This window comes from Blastocystis hominis (genome assembly GCF_000151665.1).
Source record: "Blastocystis hominis, Singapore isolate B (sub-type 7) whole genome shotgun sequence assembly, scaffold_0".
Classification (NCBI taxonomy): Eukaryota; class Bigyra; order Opalinata; family Blastocystidae; genus Blastocystis; species Blastocystis hominis.
In genome coordinates, this window is record NW_013171815.1 from 1,853,141 (window position 1) to 1,868,783 (window position 15,643).

General features: G+C 47.4%; 8 protein-coding genes; 3 read left to right on the forward strand and 5 right to left on the reverse strand.

The window, feature by feature from the left end:
* Positions 1-471: 471 nt before the first annotated feature.
* GSBLH_T00006092001 (uncharacterized protein) lies at positions 472-1,069 on the forward strand (the record flags this gene model as incomplete). Its single annotated transcript, XM_013038855.1, has 3 exons — positions 472-774; positions 804-1,011; positions 1,062-1,069. 3 exons carry the CDS (start codon positions 472-474, stop codon positions 1,067-1,069), a joined length of 519 nt encoding a protein of 172 aa, XP_012894309.1.
* Positions 1,070-1,529: 460 nt separating this feature from the next.
* On the forward strand, positions 1,530-3,008 carry GSBLH_T00000625001 (uncharacterized protein; the record flags this gene model as incomplete). The annotated part of the gene is made up of 5 exons (XM_013038856.1): positions 1,530-1,814; positions 1,848-2,582; positions 2,613-2,765; positions 2,797-2,859; positions 2,889-3,008. The coding sequence occupies 5 exons, from the start codon at positions 1,530-1,532 to the stop codon at positions 3,006-3,008; spliced, it is 1,356 nt and encodes a 451-aa protein (XP_012894310.1).
* Positions 3,009-4,429: 1,421 nt separating this feature from the next.
* On the reverse strand, positions 4,430-4,798 carry GSBLH_T00006093001 (uncharacterized protein; the record flags this gene model as incomplete). Its single annotated transcript, XM_013038857.1, has 3 exons — positions 4,430-4,591; positions 4,623-4,733; positions 4,763-4,798. 3 exons carry the CDS (start codon positions 4,796-4,798, stop codon positions 4,430-4,432), a joined length of 309 nt encoding a protein of 102 aa, XP_012894311.1.
* Positions 4,799-4,820: 22 nt separating this feature from the next.
* On the reverse strand, positions 4,821-5,334 carry GSBLH_T00000626001 (uncharacterized protein; the record flags this gene model as incomplete). Its single annotated transcript, XM_013038858.1, has 4 exons — positions 4,821-4,912; positions 4,941-5,030; positions 5,059-5,145; positions 5,175-5,334. The coding sequence occupies 4 exons, from the start codon at positions 5,332-5,334 to the stop codon at positions 4,821-4,823; spliced, it is 429 nt and encodes a 142-aa protein (XP_012894312.1).
* A 1,226-nt stretch (positions 5,335-6,560) lies between these two features.
* Positions 6,561-7,500, forward strand: GSBLH_T00000627001 (uncharacterized protein; the record flags this gene model as incomplete). Its single annotated transcript, XM_013038859.1, has 3 exons — positions 6,561-6,763; positions 6,794-7,134; positions 7,166-7,500. The coding sequence occupies 3 exons, from the start codon at positions 6,561-6,563 to the stop codon at positions 7,498-7,500; spliced, it is 879 nt and encodes a 292-aa protein (XP_012894313.1).
* Positions 7,501-7,876: 376 nt separating this feature from the next.
* On the reverse strand, positions 7,877-9,359 carry GSBLH_T00000628001 (uncharacterized protein; the record flags this gene model as incomplete). Its single annotated transcript, XM_013038860.1, has 2 exons — positions 7,877-9,096; positions 9,131-9,359. The coding sequence occupies 2 exons, from the start codon at positions 9,357-9,359 to the stop codon at positions 7,877-7,879; spliced, it is 1,449 nt and encodes a 482-aa protein (XP_012894314.1).
* Positions 9,360-10,027: 668 nt separating this feature from the next.
* GSBLH_T00000629001 (uncharacterized protein) lies at positions 10,028-10,793 on the reverse strand (the record flags this gene model as incomplete). XM_013038861.1 has 3 exons in its annotated part: positions 10,028-10,391; positions 10,423-10,571; positions 10,603-10,793. The coding sequence occupies 3 exons, from the start codon at positions 10,791-10,793 to the stop codon at positions 10,045-10,047; spliced, it is 687 nt and encodes a 228-aa protein (XP_012894315.1). The 3' UTR covers positions 10,028-10,044.
* Positions 10,794-10,882: 89 nt separating this feature from the next.
* On the reverse strand, positions 10,883-14,933 carry GSBLH_T00000630001 (uncharacterized protein; the record flags this gene model as incomplete). The annotated part of the gene is made up of 10 exons (XM_013038862.1): positions 10,883-12,787; positions 12,824-13,127; positions 13,159-13,307; positions 13,338-13,697; positions 13,728-13,871; positions 13,902-13,941; positions 13,975-14,348; positions 14,379-14,591; positions 14,649-14,774; positions 14,805-14,933. The coding sequence occupies 10 exons, from the start codon at positions 14,931-14,933 to the stop codon at positions 10,883-10,885; spliced, it is 3,744 nt and encodes a 1,247-aa protein (XP_012894316.1).
* Positions 14,934-15,643: the final 710 nt, after the last annotated feature.

Below are 15,643 nucleotides of genomic sequence, written 5' to 3' on the forward strand. Positions count from 1 at the left end.
ACATGTAAAAATATATGAGACTTATTAATCGGATCTTCACACCCCCATCAATTGTGTCTTGTTACTCGCGGGGAAATAGGTGTTTGACTTTTTCGATTGTATGTAAATCGTGAATTTTCTGCAAAATGCAAATATAGATACTATTATGCTTCAGTGAATCGTTCGACGGAATAATATCTGGAAAAAGTAATCTTTTCTGAAGCTTTTTCGCTTCTGACACACGTAATTATGATTCTATGAAGCTTATTTTATTTGCTACCTCACTATCTATACGACACGACTATCATTACATATCTATATTCAAAATCATTATCATGTGTTTTTTCGCTTACTTCATATTTTTCATATTACTACTTGCTTTTAGTACTTCGAGAACCGTTCTTCGGCCCAACATCTACTTCGGGACCCGATCGCCTTCCGAACAGTCCCACTTAGTAGCGACTTTATGAATTATCGATCTAGACGGGAATCATGTGGTTTGAAGGCACGAGGCTCGATAGTGTTAGACATGAGTGTAAACGAGAAGATGACATTCGGAATTGGATATGGAACGAATTTGATGGAGATGGGTATGGGAAACAACGACTTACTGATGTTCACAATTATGTCAGACTAAATTTGCGATATCTGAAAGAGGGAGACGATTGGATTGCTGAAATCACAGGAAATCCTCTCAAGAAGAGCAAAGTCCAACGAAATGTCACGTTAATCTTTTATTTGGGTGTTGCGGGAGAAAAGAGTTATATCCAAGTCCCAACAATTCATTCAAAACGGGTATTTTACTCAAACGCTCTTCGAAATAGGGATCGAAGGGTCCAGTTGTGCTCCCTTTTTATTCGGGAGACTATGGAGACGGCCACATTCGAATTGTCGAAGATGCTTTGAATGTGTCTCCAGTCAACCTTAACCATCCCTTTTCCGCGCTGCACTTTATAGCGTCCGATCCAAAAGACGATCGATCGCTGGAGAACTACTTCTGGTTTGGAGAGACAATCAAGAATCTGGACGATGGTTGGCGTTTTCCACAGTTCACTATCTGCTATTAATCGCTTGACTCGTAGCATCGTAAAAACCAAGCTGGAAGATAGCCTCAGACAGACATACTCACAATGGCAAAGCCAAATTCATCACTACCAGAAATCGTTTTCTCTTTTTTCGTTCTTTCATCTCACGCAGACACCCCGGACAACCCCTTCCATCTTCGACTCAGAACCAGCTTTCTCGGAACTTTGTCCCCTTGCTACCCAACACAGTTCCTTCCCATCCCAATTTCGTAGCAATTCAGCGGGTGTTTTCTCTTCCTTTTCGAATCACCATTTCCATGAGTCACACAAAAACACCCGCACAGAAAACCTCATCGTTTTGGAAACCGTCTTTCTTGTCACGCTCCACCGACGAACCGCTCACCGATTTCGAAAAACTTTCCCAGGAACAAATCGAGCAGCTCGCTCTCCTCAAAAGTTCGAGCTTCTTCTTCCCACTCTCCGATAGGCGCTTCGCTCGAAAATCGCTTCCACTCCATCTTCCCGATGGATGCCTACTCTTCCAAACAGCAGAAAGTCGCTCTTGCAGGACTCAGCAATCTTCTCGCGGGGATTTCCTACTTCTACGGAAGCACTGTTCAATATAAAGAAGAAGACGGATCGACACACACCACGCAGAAGGGAGAACTCATCACCGCCATTCCCGGGAGATCCTATTTCCCGCGTGGATTCTTGTGGGACGAGGGGTTCCATCAGTTGGTTCTTCTGCATTGGAACGAATCGCTTTCGTGGAAGATCCTGAAGAGTTGGTTCGCACGAATGGAACCGTCGGTGAGCATTGAAGGAACCGATTTGAGGAAATAGGGATACATCGAGCGAGAGCAAATCCTGGGAAGTGAAGCGCGTGCGCGAGTACCCAGCGAGTTCGTGACTCAAGATCCTCGCGTTGCGAATCCGCCCACGCTGCTGTTTGCTTTCAGACAGCTTGTAAAACGAGCGATTGAGCACGCAAAGCAAGACGTCGATCCGCAACGCACCGTCGATGTGGAGATTTTGGCAGAAGGCGAGCAATCGGCAGGTTTGGAAGCTTCGATTGCTGGGTTGGAGATTCAGGAAATGTTCGAAAAGGTGAAGAAGTGGGTGTTTTATCTGGAAAAGAGCCAGAAAAGCAAGCTGCCTTCGTCATATCGATGGTTTGGAAGAACGGAGAATCATTGCTTGGCTTCGGGAATGGACGATTTCCCGCGGCATCACATTCTTTCACAGTCCGAATCCAATGTGGATCTGCTCTCTTGGATTCTGTTCGCCTATCAGAACCTTGCAGAAATCGATCAAATGCTGAATGGAGAAACAGAATTTGGAATGGGAATGAGGCAGCAAATCGAGTGGATGAAAAAGCGATTGGATGAACATTGGGATGAAGAAGCAAAGAGCTTCGGCGATCTTGGAGTAATTCGATTGAATGAAAATGGAAGCGAAGAGATAGGGTTTGAGATCCATCGGGGCTATGTCTCGATTCTCCCCTTCGCATTGATGTTGTTAGATGTGAATGATCCTCGAATTGAATTCATTCTCAACGATATCGAAAACCCTGAAATTGTGATTTGCATTTTGTTGCTTCTCATGTAGATGTGGAGCCCCTTTGGCTTGCGCTCTCTCTCCAAGAGTGATCCCTATTTTGGAAAAGGAGAAGATTATTGGCGTGGACATATTTGGGTCAACTTGAATTATCTCGTTTTGCGTGCTCTGCATGAGAAATATGCTGTGGAAGGTCCGTTGAAGGTGAATTGTCGTCATTGTGTGTGAGAAATAGGAACGATGTCAGTCTCTCTACGAGAGACTACGAGAGAATCTTGTGTCGAATATCATTGATCAGGTTTGTGTGGTTCTTTGGATTCATTCTAGTTCCAAAGCTCGGGATTCTTCTGGGAAAACTATGATTCCGTTACTGGAAAGGGATCGGGAGTTCATCCGTTTACTGGATGGACGACGCTTTTCATTCCGATAATGTCCGAAAAGTATTAAACAAAGAGGGTAAAGAGTAGTAGTAATTACATTGTGAAAATAAAGTCCATCGTTTGTTACAAAAAGCACGCTGGGAGTATTGCCATTGTTTATTGGAATGCCCAAGCAACTATTAATACTCTTTATGTTTGTTTGATAGCTAGCGCATATGTGCGGAGACGAATCGACTGCTTGAAACTGAATCGTGTCATTCGCACTATCATATTGAGATATCATTCGAGGACTCGTTGTCCCATGAAAAAAACTAGAAACGAAAGGAGTCGCATTCTCTGAGGGATTCACAAACGAGCAAAGGGAATCGACTACACATCACTCCATTTCAATCACAATCACAATCAAACTTCAGCTTGCGAGCCCTTCCATTCACAATTTGCGTGGCATGTCTACTCGAGCATGCAATCACAAGTTCGTTTTCCTTTCTCTCCGCCACCGCTGCGTGCCATCGCTCTCCTTTATTCTCCCATCGCTCCGTTCGCGACCACGAATCGCCCAGCAACACCCAATGATACACTCCATCTTAAATCGATTCAAACTCAAAGGATCTACGTGCTGTCACCTGCACTAGCGAATTGGGTGAGTCAGAAAACAAACATAGAGAAGAAGAGGACGAGTGGATCTGCGAGTGCGGCCTGCACAGCATTCGGCTGTCAAACACGTCAATCCCGTTGGAGCCACTCAGAAAACTACAATCAACGCTCGCTCGATTCGTGTACAATTGAAAAGAGGAGCTCGAAAACGTGCTTTGAGTTACAGACCGCGACGGAAAAACGGAGGCGATGACCAGCTTCTCGCGAGGATCGAGAATGAACGCTCTCTTGTCCTGCGTTGCAAGCAATTGCGAGCTGGACGGAAAGGAGCAGAGCGAAGTGAGCGAGGAGTCGAACTCGGCGATTGAAATCAGTTTTTGCTCTTCGATGTCGAATTGGGAGAGACTTTTTCGATCCGAGTGGGAGAGGTAGAGCGAAGAAGCGCGGCTTGATGCAGCTCCCGGCCGATTGGTTGGAGTGGGAAGCACAAAACAGGGGCGATCGACAGAAGTGCTGAACGCGAAGGACAGTTGGAACTCAAAGCGCGGCTCTGTTTTGCTGCTTTGGGAAGATTCGGTTGATTCTGTGTCCATTTCGCTGAAGAGAGAGCAAAGCTCTATGGCCGAGTTCTAGATCAGAGTGTGTTTTCAAAGCTACCATAGCAGGATTATCTCTCGATGCGTCTGTTATTTGTGGCTCCTCCTCCTCCATTTGTTGTTGTTGTGATGGTTGCTGCTGCTGCTGCTGCTGCTGTAGTTGCTGAGATTTCTGTGACTGGGCCTGAAGAGACTGAAGATATTGTATTTTAGATTGCTGCTGGCGAAGCATTCGTTCCAACTCTTCAATCTTCTGTAGAGCTGCTTTTTCGCGTTCTTCTGTCTATACATCACATAATTATATCAGACTAACTCTTTTTCGTTGATTCGTTTCGGTCATTAGCTTTAATCGAAGAGTGGCTACTTCCTGCTCGTCTTTAATATACAAATTTGAAAAGAAAAGTCTTCGAATATGCGATTTTTTTGCAGGTAACTTGCAGATCGGGCATTGTTTGCTTTTCTACTAAAAACGACCTTTCCAAAGGAGCTACGCTGAGGGCTATTGTTATACAGCGATGGCAAAACAAATGGCCACATTGGAGACAGACAACTTGTTTCGGACCGGCATTGGACATTATTTCGTAGCAAATCCCACATCGTTCCTATATCACACAGCTCGCTATTCCCATACATTTCTTCCCTTCTTCTCATCTTGACTCAAACTCATTTTTCCAACAAACAAAGCACCCTTATAACCATTGTTCCTGCAGCTTCGGACTTCGGATTCCTCTCCGGTTCAGCGCCTTCTGCAAGTCCGGAATCACAAACGCGATATCATTTTCTACATCACACTCCCTTCGCTCTATTACGATTCAGCAGCAGCAGATCCAGCTTCACCTTCGACTTCCCATTCAAAAAGTTCACAATATACTTCGCTCCCTCATCGGTCAGATTGTTCCCTACATCGCACTCCCCTCCCTCCGCTACACGACAAATCCAACACTCGGACCGGACACGACGTTTCCCGCAGCGCCAGCAGCACCGCCAGCACTCCCTTCTCCATAATATTATTCTCTACCGTTTCTCCCGCTCGGCAATTCTACCCGCCATGAGCAATTCCTGCAGCTTCGGCAATGCCTTCTTCTGCAGAACGGCGCGCAGGTGCTTGCACCCGTCGGCCTCCAGACACATCCCGCTGATGACCAGGCGGCGCAGCAGCGGGGCGCGTCCGCTCTCCAGTCCCGCGAGTAATCCGTCGAGCATGTTCGTGGAGTAGTTGTCTGCATGGCAGAGAACCGGAGAACCCACAGGAGAGATCGAGGAGCGCGAGATTGGGGAGCTGGCCGTCGCGGAGGAGCGCGCCGACGCGGTCGATGGAAGCGGTGGAAAGGCCGTTTTCTGGAATGAGGAGAGGAGAGGAGGGTACGAGAGAGAGCGATCTCGTAGAGGGAGGAGGAGTGAGGGAGGAGGGCGTCGAGAATCGCGTTGAAGCCGCCGTCGTTGATGTGGTTTTCTGGATAAGAGGAAAGATGATGATGATGTACCGCTCAGACAGAGTTTCGACCAGGGACAGGGCGAGTGGGTGACGACGGTGGCGAGCTGCTTGCAGCCTTCTTCGCCGATTTCGTTCACTTGGGGTTATGGAGAAAAAGGGGAAACACGATTGAGGGAAATGGCTTCAAGATACGGACAAGACTTGGAATCCATCAGATTTTGAAGCGAAGAGACGCATTTTTCCGTGAGTTTGTTGTCTAAAAGTCAACGCAGTACCAAGGCATTACTGTCAACGTTCAGATAACGAAGGGACGGCAGAGCACCACCGACCATAGCCTCAATGATATAACCGAAACCTTCATCCATCAAGGCATTCCCTGTTTTTCAGTTCTGTGCAGAGAATAAATACCGATTAAATTGAGTTCTGTCAAACTCTTCATTGGCTTTGATTTCAACATTGTTCCCAGATATTTAGCTCCGTCTACACCGATTTCGCAGTCTGCGCTTCAGAAAGAGATAATTTTCTTACAGAACAAATCCAATACATGGAGATCGCAGAACTGATCACCCTCTAGGATTTGCTCCATATGCTTGACTCCATCAAGAAACTTTTCTCTCCCTAAAGTATCAATTTGCTTAGCACACTACCTACACTCCAAATCGTATATCTTTTCACTGGTAGTTTCCGCCATCTTACTCTGAAAGTGGAATGATGCCCAAAATCTCCCAGATTTTTGGAATTGAGTCTTGGAGGGAAATCAAGGGAGCCTCAGATTTCGTTTCTGTAGAACAGGATTTACAATGAATAAGGCAGCAAAGACACTGGTACACGGTAATGGCTCAATGTGTATAAGTGAATCCTAGTCGAAGTGCTCATTGACTCCTCTTGTACTGACAGCTTTAACAGACTCGAGAAAGCAGTTCTTTCTTTTCTAGAGAGTTCGTGCGCAAACTATGTGAATGGTCCAATCAACTTTTCAAGTGATGAATATCTCATGCGAAACGTCAGATCGATCCTGATTTGCGACATCCCTCAAAGTCTTCCATTCATCCCTTTCTGGCAAGCAGAAGTCGTGTTGCATCTTTTCACACTCAATACGGATGGCTCTGCCGAGGAATCGCTCGATGACAATGGTGATGTGACTGCTTATAGTGAGTGGATGCTTCCGTGCACAGAGTTCCATTCGCTCTGGGATCAGTAGGATTGAATTGCAAAATCGAATCCTAGTTTGGTGTACAATGAAGATCTGAAGTCGGATCTATTGAACTATGCGACCTCTGCGTTTATCTTCTCCAAACACCACATCGATACCTCTGTCATTTCTCTAAACCGTGTTCTTCTGCTCCACGGTCCTCCCGGAACAGGCAAAACATCTCTCTGCAAAGCCCTCGCGCAAAAGCTTTCCATCCGCAACTACTCCGAATACGCGCACATGGCTCTGATCGAAATTAATAGCCACAGCTTGTTTAGCAAATGGTTCAGCGAGAGCGGCAAACTCGTAATGAAGCTTTTCGATTACATTCGCGACATTCTCAGTAGCAACGACACGCTGCTGTTTATTCTCATCGGTTCTTGGCTCTCTCATTGCATCACGTCCAGATGAAGTCGAGTCGCTGTCTGCTTCGCGGAAAGCCTGTCTCTCGGGGACGGAACCATCCGATGGAATGCGCGTTGTGAATGCTTTGCTCACTCAAGTAACGTTTTCTTTCTTTCTTTCTTTGCTTGTTTGTGTGCTCACCACGCAGATCGACAAGCTGCGAAACAACCCGAACGTGATGATACTAGCGACCAGCAATCTCTCGGATAGCATCGACGAAGCCTTTCTCGACCGCGCCGATCTGAAGCGATTCGTCGGCAATCCGGGAGAGGAAAGCCGGTTTTTCATTCTCCAGGATTGTCTAGAAGTGGTCCCAACGCGAAAGAGTGAGAGATAGGAACTGGCTCGCAAAGGAATCATCCACACGCAGATCCATTGGAGCTCCCTCGCGGCGTTGAAGCAATCCGCAGAGCAGAAAGAGAGCCAGTGGATGCTGGAGATTCTGGCGGAGAGCGAGGGGTTCAGCGGTCGAGCGCTGCGCAAGCTGCCATTTCAGGTAGGGTCGGAGGAGAGCGGTGAGGCAAGGCGTATTCGCAGTGGCTGTGCGGACGGATTGTGGAGCTGGGCGAGTTTTTGGAGGCGCTGAAGAGCGCGGTGATGGTAGGGATGGGGAAGGATTGGGATGGTAGAGAGAGAAGGAGGATCGAAAGAAGATGCGACATGATGGAGTTGAGTTTGTTGTTTTCTACAAACAGGACATTGAAACAAAACCACTAATGAGCACGAGCAGATCTACGAGGCGAGCGGACTGGAGACATCTCAGGGCTTCGCAGGCGAGCGATGCGGGCACTCTTGCGAGGCGAGCCGACATTCGAGTTGGACCTCGTTCTTCTCCGAGGAGTCAGGACTTCGTTTTCTTTGTATTCCTCTTCATCATCGTCTTTGGGGTGTCTGGGCTTTCTGGGAGTTCGCAAGGGGCTGCGAGGGGCCGTCGGGGCAGATTGATTTGTGGAAGAAGGGTTTTCCTCTTTGGGCTCTTCCTTTACTTGTTCTTTAGGCTCTTCCTTTACTTCTTCCTTTACTTCTTCCTTAGGTTCCTCTTTTACTTCTTCTTTGGGTTCTTCCTTCATTTCTTCCTTCATTTCTTCCTTCATTTCTTCCTTCATTTCTTCCTTAGGTTCCTCTTTGGGCTCTTCCTTTACTTCTTCTTTTACTTCTTCCTTAGGCTCTTCTTTCATTTCTTCCTTAGGTTCTTCTTTAGGTTCTTCTTTAACCTCCTCTTCCATCGCTTCTTTCACTTCCTCTTTAGGCTCTTCTTTTACTTCTTCCTCTTTGGGTTCCTCTTTCATTTCTTCTTTGTGTTCTTCTTTCATTTCCTCTTCCATCACTTCTTTCACTTCCTCTTTAGGCTCTTCCTTAGGCTCCTCTTTAGGCTCCTCTTTCACTTCCTCTTTGTGTTCTTCTTTCACTTCCTCTTCCATCGCTTCCTCCTTCGCTTCTTTTTCCTCCTCCATTTTCTCTTCTTCCTCCTTCTTCTCCTTTTCTTCCACCTCCATTTCCTTTTCCTTTTCCTTTTCCTTTTCCTTTTCCTTTTCCTTCGTCTCTTCCTCCATTTCTCCCTCGCTATCCCCTCCGATATCCAGTAAATGACTATCCACCTTCTTTTTTTCCTCCTCCTTCTTTTCCTCCACCACCTTCGGAGCCTCCAATCGCTTCGCGATCTCCACCGACTGCGCCTTCAGCTCCTCGATCCGACCCTCCACTCGTTTTCTCTCCTCCTCCACCTTCGCCTCCATCTCCACGCGGCTCTTCTCCACGCACTTCGCCGTCTCCTCGTTCCCGTTCGCAGGCAGCCAATAGATCGAAGGCTCCGTCTCCGTGCGCGCGAACTTCCCCAGCGCTTGGAACCCCGCCGTGCGATTCTGCAGCGACTTCTTCAACAGATTTATCCGCTCTTCGCGCTGCAGCTCGTTCAGACGCTGCTGCTCCTTCTCTTTCTACGCATCACGCGCTCAGCACGCGCTCACTTCCTCCATTGTGACTTGACGCTGCGTCTCGCGAATCAGTTCCGACTCCTTTCGCTCGCGCTCGATCGCGTCCTGCTCCAGTTTTCGCTGGTCGATCAAACCACACGCAGAATGGTACCTGCTTGTCAAAGAGCTTCTGATCCTTGTTGATCAGGCTGCGAGCTTGGTTCAGGTGGCCGAGGAGGTTTCCAAACATTCGGCGATTTCGAGTTTGAACGGAATTTCCCATCGCTGTATCGATCTTGCGAATTGCTTCTTGTCTACAGATGAACTTCAAAACAGAGAAGAACCTCTCTTCCTTTGTCTCTTCATTAATCACAATATCGCGGTAACCACCACCTTGACGCTACATGAATAGCAAAGTTGAAACATTACATATGATGAACCCCTTCTAGATGAATTGCTGAGCGAAACAGAAACAGCAGAAGAAACAACACGACGCTTGGGTTCTCTGAAAACTCAACACTCACGAAAAATAAAAACAATTCCTGATCCTCCTCTCTCTCGTTTTCGTTATTTCCGGATCGGGAATGGAAGTCGCGATCTCTCTCTAAAAATCACCGATTTTTCCTCCTTTCTCACTTCTTCGAGGATTAATCTCATTTAAATGACTTGTTATTTTCTCACGTTCCATTTTTATTCTACGAAGCTCCGAATTGAGATCATCCACTTCTACACACAGAAGTAAGCCACAACTGCTTCAATTGGTCGCTCATGATACCTACGTTGATTTGAATCCATTTTCTATCTGTTATCGCGTTCTATTGTGAAGAAACAAGCAACTACAATGAAGCGCTAAAACGGGAATATTTGGAATCTAGCAAGTACTCATTCTATCTTGGAATTCTCTTCAAGATTTGACTAGATTCAAATTTCGTATTGAGCAACAAACAAACAAACAGCAGAAGATCAAGTTATAACCGATCTGCAGCAACGAAGGTAGTTTTCTTCATTTCCTCAAATACCTTCTCGTTTTCAATGTACATAAGGTAATCGATCGGCTGCTTGTTGGAATGATATAACTCGATACAGCCCACTGGTTTTATCAGAGTTTCATTCGAAAACTTCGTTATAGCAGGATATACTTTCATAGGGCCAAACATAAAGGAGAGAGAGTTGCGATAAGCAAAGGTCCCACTAATTGCCCGCGATTTGGGAAGAGTGATAACAGTATACTCTGTAGATTTCGGCAAAGCCTTTGCCTTGGCCAGAAGTTCAGGAACATCGTTCAAAACAAAGAAGCAGCTCCAACGGTTGTCCTCTATTCATCACTATCAATACCATTCAACTACTTGGATCAGCCACTTCGTTAGGGGAGGTGTAGTACGCACTACCCATAACAGGGATATCTCCCAACTCCCCCAACAGATCCTTTGTTTTCTGTTCCATATCCGTGAATCCCTTGCAGCAATCTTGATAATTTCCCGTGTAGTTCATATTACTGCATATTATCAACAAAACCAACAACAAACATGATGGTCATTTCAGGAACCTCACGTAAAGAGACATGGATCCTGCTAAACATACCCATGTACCAAAGCCAAGCAAGAACAACAACAGCAAGCACAGCAACGGCAATAGCAATATAGAAGAGAACAGTATACAGCATAACTAAAGGAAATAATGAAAAACGAACACCTCTAATCGTCATATTTAAGTGCATCCAATCAATTCCTTTGCCCTTTTCTTCCCCGCCAAATTCCAAATATGTTGTAGAACAAACATTTTCAAGAAAAACCAACACTCATAGCTTTATTCGATCTCTTTCGATTTCTCCACAAGCTGGCTAAACATACTATTTTTATCGCTCAACAACACCGACGGCTTATCAAACTCCCTCAGCTGTCCCATCTCCATCACCATCACCTTATCGCTATCAATAATCGTATGGATTCGATGCGCGATCGTGATCACCGTGCTCTCCGAAAACTCCTCCCGAATCGTCTTCTGGATCTTCATATCGGTCTCCAGATCGATCGAGGCGGTCGCTTCGTCCATCAGAATCACCTTCGATTTCCGAAGCAGCGCGCGCGCCACACACAGCAGCTGCCGCTGACCCACCGAGTAGTTCGTTCCGTGCTCCTCCACGGTCTTCTCGAGCCCCGCAGGGTCCTGAGCGATGAGATCGTGGAGCGAGGCTCGCTGGAGGGCGGACCAGATTTCCTCGTCCGTGTAGTGATTGAACGGATCCAAATTATCGCGGATCGTCCCGGAGAAGAGCAGCGGTTCCTGCGGAATGATCGCGATCTTCGATCGGAGATCCTCCAGGCCGATCTTGCTGATGTCCACGCCGTCGATCTCGATGCAGCCTCGCTCCAGCTCGATGATTCGCATCAGGCAGAGCACGAGGGAGCTCTTCCCCGCGCCCGTTCGGCCCACCACGCCGACCTTCTCGCCGGGGAGAATGTGCACGCTGAGCTCTTTGATGACGGGCTCCAGCTCGGGCCGATAGCGCATCACGATTCCGTTGATGGCGATATCGCCCTTGGAGGGCCACGATTCGCTGGGCTGCGTGTCGGGAATGTGGGCTGGGGCTTCGGAGGGAAGCTCGGTGTATTCCTCGATACGCTCCACGGATACAATCTGCGTCTCCATGTCGGTCACCATGCGGACGACCCAATTCAACGACTGCGTGGTATCGAGCGAGTAACTGATCGCCAGCGCGGCCATGGAAGTTAAGAACTCGTCCATCGAGCCCTTCTGCATGACAGAGAAGTACGCAGCGGCTCCGATGATGATGGTTCCGGCGAACTCGAGACGAATGCCCAGCCAGCAGTTGGCAGAAGAGATGATGAAGTAGGCACGCTGGTTGAGGTCGAGAAGATCGTAGTTCTTCTGAATGAATTGCTGCGTAGCTTGGTATGCGCGGATCACGGACGTGCCGTCGAGTGTTTCTCCGAAATTGGCGTAGATGGGAGAGCGGGAAATGGAGTCCAGTCGCTTGATCTCGCGGCTGCTCTTGATGTAAAATAGACCCTCATAGATGTAGTAGATGGATAGGAAAATAAGCACCACGAGAAACCACGGAGTGGCGATGATAATCACGATGAGAGTCGATAGCACAGAGAACAGGCAGGAGAACAGCGAAGCAAACACACCGGGAAGCGTTTTATCGACCGTGTAGATATCCTTGCTGATTCGATTTGTGATTCGACCCAGCGGCGTTTGGTCAAAGAAGGACATCGGAGAATAGAGAATTCCCTTGATGAGTCCGTCGTGCAGTCGCGAGCTGGCCTTCAGTCCCGTGAGATAGAGAGAGACGTATCGGATGCCCATGAAGATCACCGAGCCCAGAGAGAGTAGCGCGTAGATCCCCACATACCACAGAGCTCTTTCCGGTTCGTCGCTGTTGGACCAGAAAGTCAGCCAGAGATTGTTCAGCACTTTGAAGATTTCGGTGAGAATGAAGGTCAGCAGCACGCCCAAGCAAACGCAGAGCCCGCCAGCAGCCACAATGTACATCCAATACACAGATCGCTTCACCTTGCCTTTCACGCGCGTTTCCTCGACGGTCAATTCGCCCTTCTTCGCATCGTTTACTACTGTCACTTCCACCGCGGCCGTCGCCTCCTTCTTCTCTTTTTCTTCTTCTTTGGTTTCTTTCGCTATTTCTTCTTCCTCCTTCTTCTTCGCACCATCGAACTCTTCCTCCTTCTTCTCACTCGACAGCGGCGAAATTTCCATCGGAGAAACCTCCACGGGCGAGATCGGCGAGATCGGCGACTCCTCCTGCGCCTGCTGCGCCTGCGCCTCCTTCTGCGCTTGCAGCAATCCCGCCAGCACGCCCGACGTGGCCTGGCTCACCTTCTCGAAGGTTCCCTGATCGGCGATGGCTCCCTTTTCGAGCACAATCACTTGGTCGCACGCCGGCAAGAACTCCAACGCGTGGGTAACCAGAACCACGCACTTGTTCGCCAGCAATCCCTTGATGCAGTGCCGGAAAATGTGTCGACCCACGTGCGCGTCGACGGCGGAAAGCGGATCGTCCAGAAGGTATCTGCGCGTTCAATGACCGGAAAAAGAATCACATATCGCAGTTCTGGTACACGGCGCGAGCCAGCGAAATGCGCGTCTTCTGCCCTCCGGAGAGGTTGATTCCCTTTTCTCCGATTTCGGTCATGTCTCCCGCGGGGAGAATCGCGATATCGGGGAGCAGAGAGCAAGCTTCCAGAACTTTCTATGGGTGATTCGAAATGACTGGACGCACCTTGTATTTTTCCTCGTTGAACGGAGAGCCGAAGAGAATGTTATCGCGAAGCGATGCGTTCATGATGAAGGGCGTCTGCGGCACATAGCCAATGCTTCCTTTGATGTGGACCATCGAATTCAGATCCCTGGACTCGTCGACCCTCGGCATTTCGCCCAGAATCGCGTTCAACAGCGACGATTTTCCACAGCCCACGTGGCCGACAATTGCAGAGAGCTGATTGGACTCGAAGGACACGTTGATTCCTGTCAGTTCGAACGGCTGGCTCTGCTCAGCAGAATCCTGCGGCGTTTCCGGCTTCACAGCAGCCCCAGACTTTTGTTTGAGCTTCTTTTCTTCCTCCACGCGGTCCTTTTCTAGCTAGAGGTCACTTGGTTTCCACGTTTCTACTTCGTTCCAAAAGAAATGTCCGTCTTGCAAATCGATTCCGATCGAGGACCGATTGTCCCGCGAAGGAATCTCGATTTCACTGGCTAAAAGGAACCGCTCGATTCGCTGTAAGGACACTCTGCACTCCGCAATGCTGTTAATCGTCTATGTCTCACAACAAAGAAGCGCAAAAACGTCTGGGAATCGCGTGAGAGGCGATCGCAGAATATTGAACCTGCAAGTCAGATCAATAACAACACTCCGCTACAGAGAAATCGAGGTAAACGCGATGGTTGTGGTCAGCTTATTGCCGAGCAAGACAAAGACGAGGAAGCTCAGCACTGACACCATATAAGGTGTCGTATTCCAGAGACATTGCGACAAGGTCTGGACATACACATATCTTCGCAACACGGACAATTCGTCACACCGAATTCCAGAAATTCGCTGGAGGAAGGATCGCTCCCAGGCCTGCAGCTTGATGAGTTTGATGCCTTCGAACGCTTCGCTCGTGGTGTTGATTCGCTTGTCCTTCACTTTCATGAGTTCTCTCTGAATCATGCTGAGCTTCCTGCTGATGCATTTGGTGATCGGCATCATGATAATCATGACGACAACACCCGCCAGCGTCGCCCAGCCCAACTATGCCTCAATCGATCCCTTGATGCCGACCTGCTGCCACAAAAGAATCAGCGAGCCGATGATTTGGAAGGGCGCAGACCAGATCATTTGGATGTATCTGAGTTCGCACGGGATGAGAATAACGTACGTTGTGGCATCCTGGAATTTCTGACTATCCACCTCCATTAGATTCATGATCTCTCCTTGACTATACCTAGAAATGACGATCCAGAATGTGAAAAGCACTTGGCTCGGGATGCAGAACTCAGCTTGAGGGATTTGTCATATCTAAAGATCACAGAGTATTGAGGTCTTCTACACCATCGTAATGCAACTCGAACGCAAGCGGAGTCCAGTCCGAAAGCAAAGGTAGAAGTAGTTTCGAAGGAATACGCTCTGGAATAGAGCGGAAACAAACATGGTGGTGGCATACATGTAGCCTTCTTGCTAGAAATAAATAGAACCGGGTATTGCTACAGCAGGAGAGTCGTCTTCCAGAAAATCAATAACTTTTTCCAGCATAATAGGACCAATAAATTGGCAAATATCATGACACAGTTTCAAAATTGCAGCGATACCAAACGGGACTCCAAACGAATAGACCATGCTTTTGAACAGACTTGGTCTAAAAAAGAAATACGACCCATAAAAATATACTTCACTTGTTTGATTTTGTTCCAGTGTTCACTAATTCCACTTTGGATAACATCAGACCGATCACAGTGCCTAGTTGTAACCGTTTCGTAATTTGTTTACGAGAGTTGAGGTAAGTCTGTAGATTCAAGAGCTCTCTTATATCCTATTTCCATCAATGGATTGAGCCAACAAAATAGAATCTTTGAGAAAAAGCCGGCCTTCTCCTCATAGCTCTCGGGACCATCTCTACCGATTATTTCATTATTATTATCAGTAAAATACTCTTTTGCCACCCTCTTTTGGTATTCCATCAAAACAGAAAAATAAGTAATTAAGGAACTCTTAGGAAGGGAGTTTCAAAACTGTAAGCAATTGTATATCCGTAAAACGTGTTTGCAACATCGATTTCGAATATAGTTGAACATTTGGACTTTTGAAGTGATGTGTATCATTTGGAAAGTACCTGGAGAGAATTGAATTGTGTGTGATCTATTCGGAGGAGCGATGGGTCGATGAATTGAACTGCTTATGGTGATACTATTGTTGATACTCATTTTCAAGTTTTGTTTGTCAGTTTTCAACAAATGGTCCGTATTTCAAAATAAAAGATACAAATATAAACTTTACAAGGAATTCACTTCAGTATTCTTTTCATTAGAATGCAAATGGTGATTTACAGA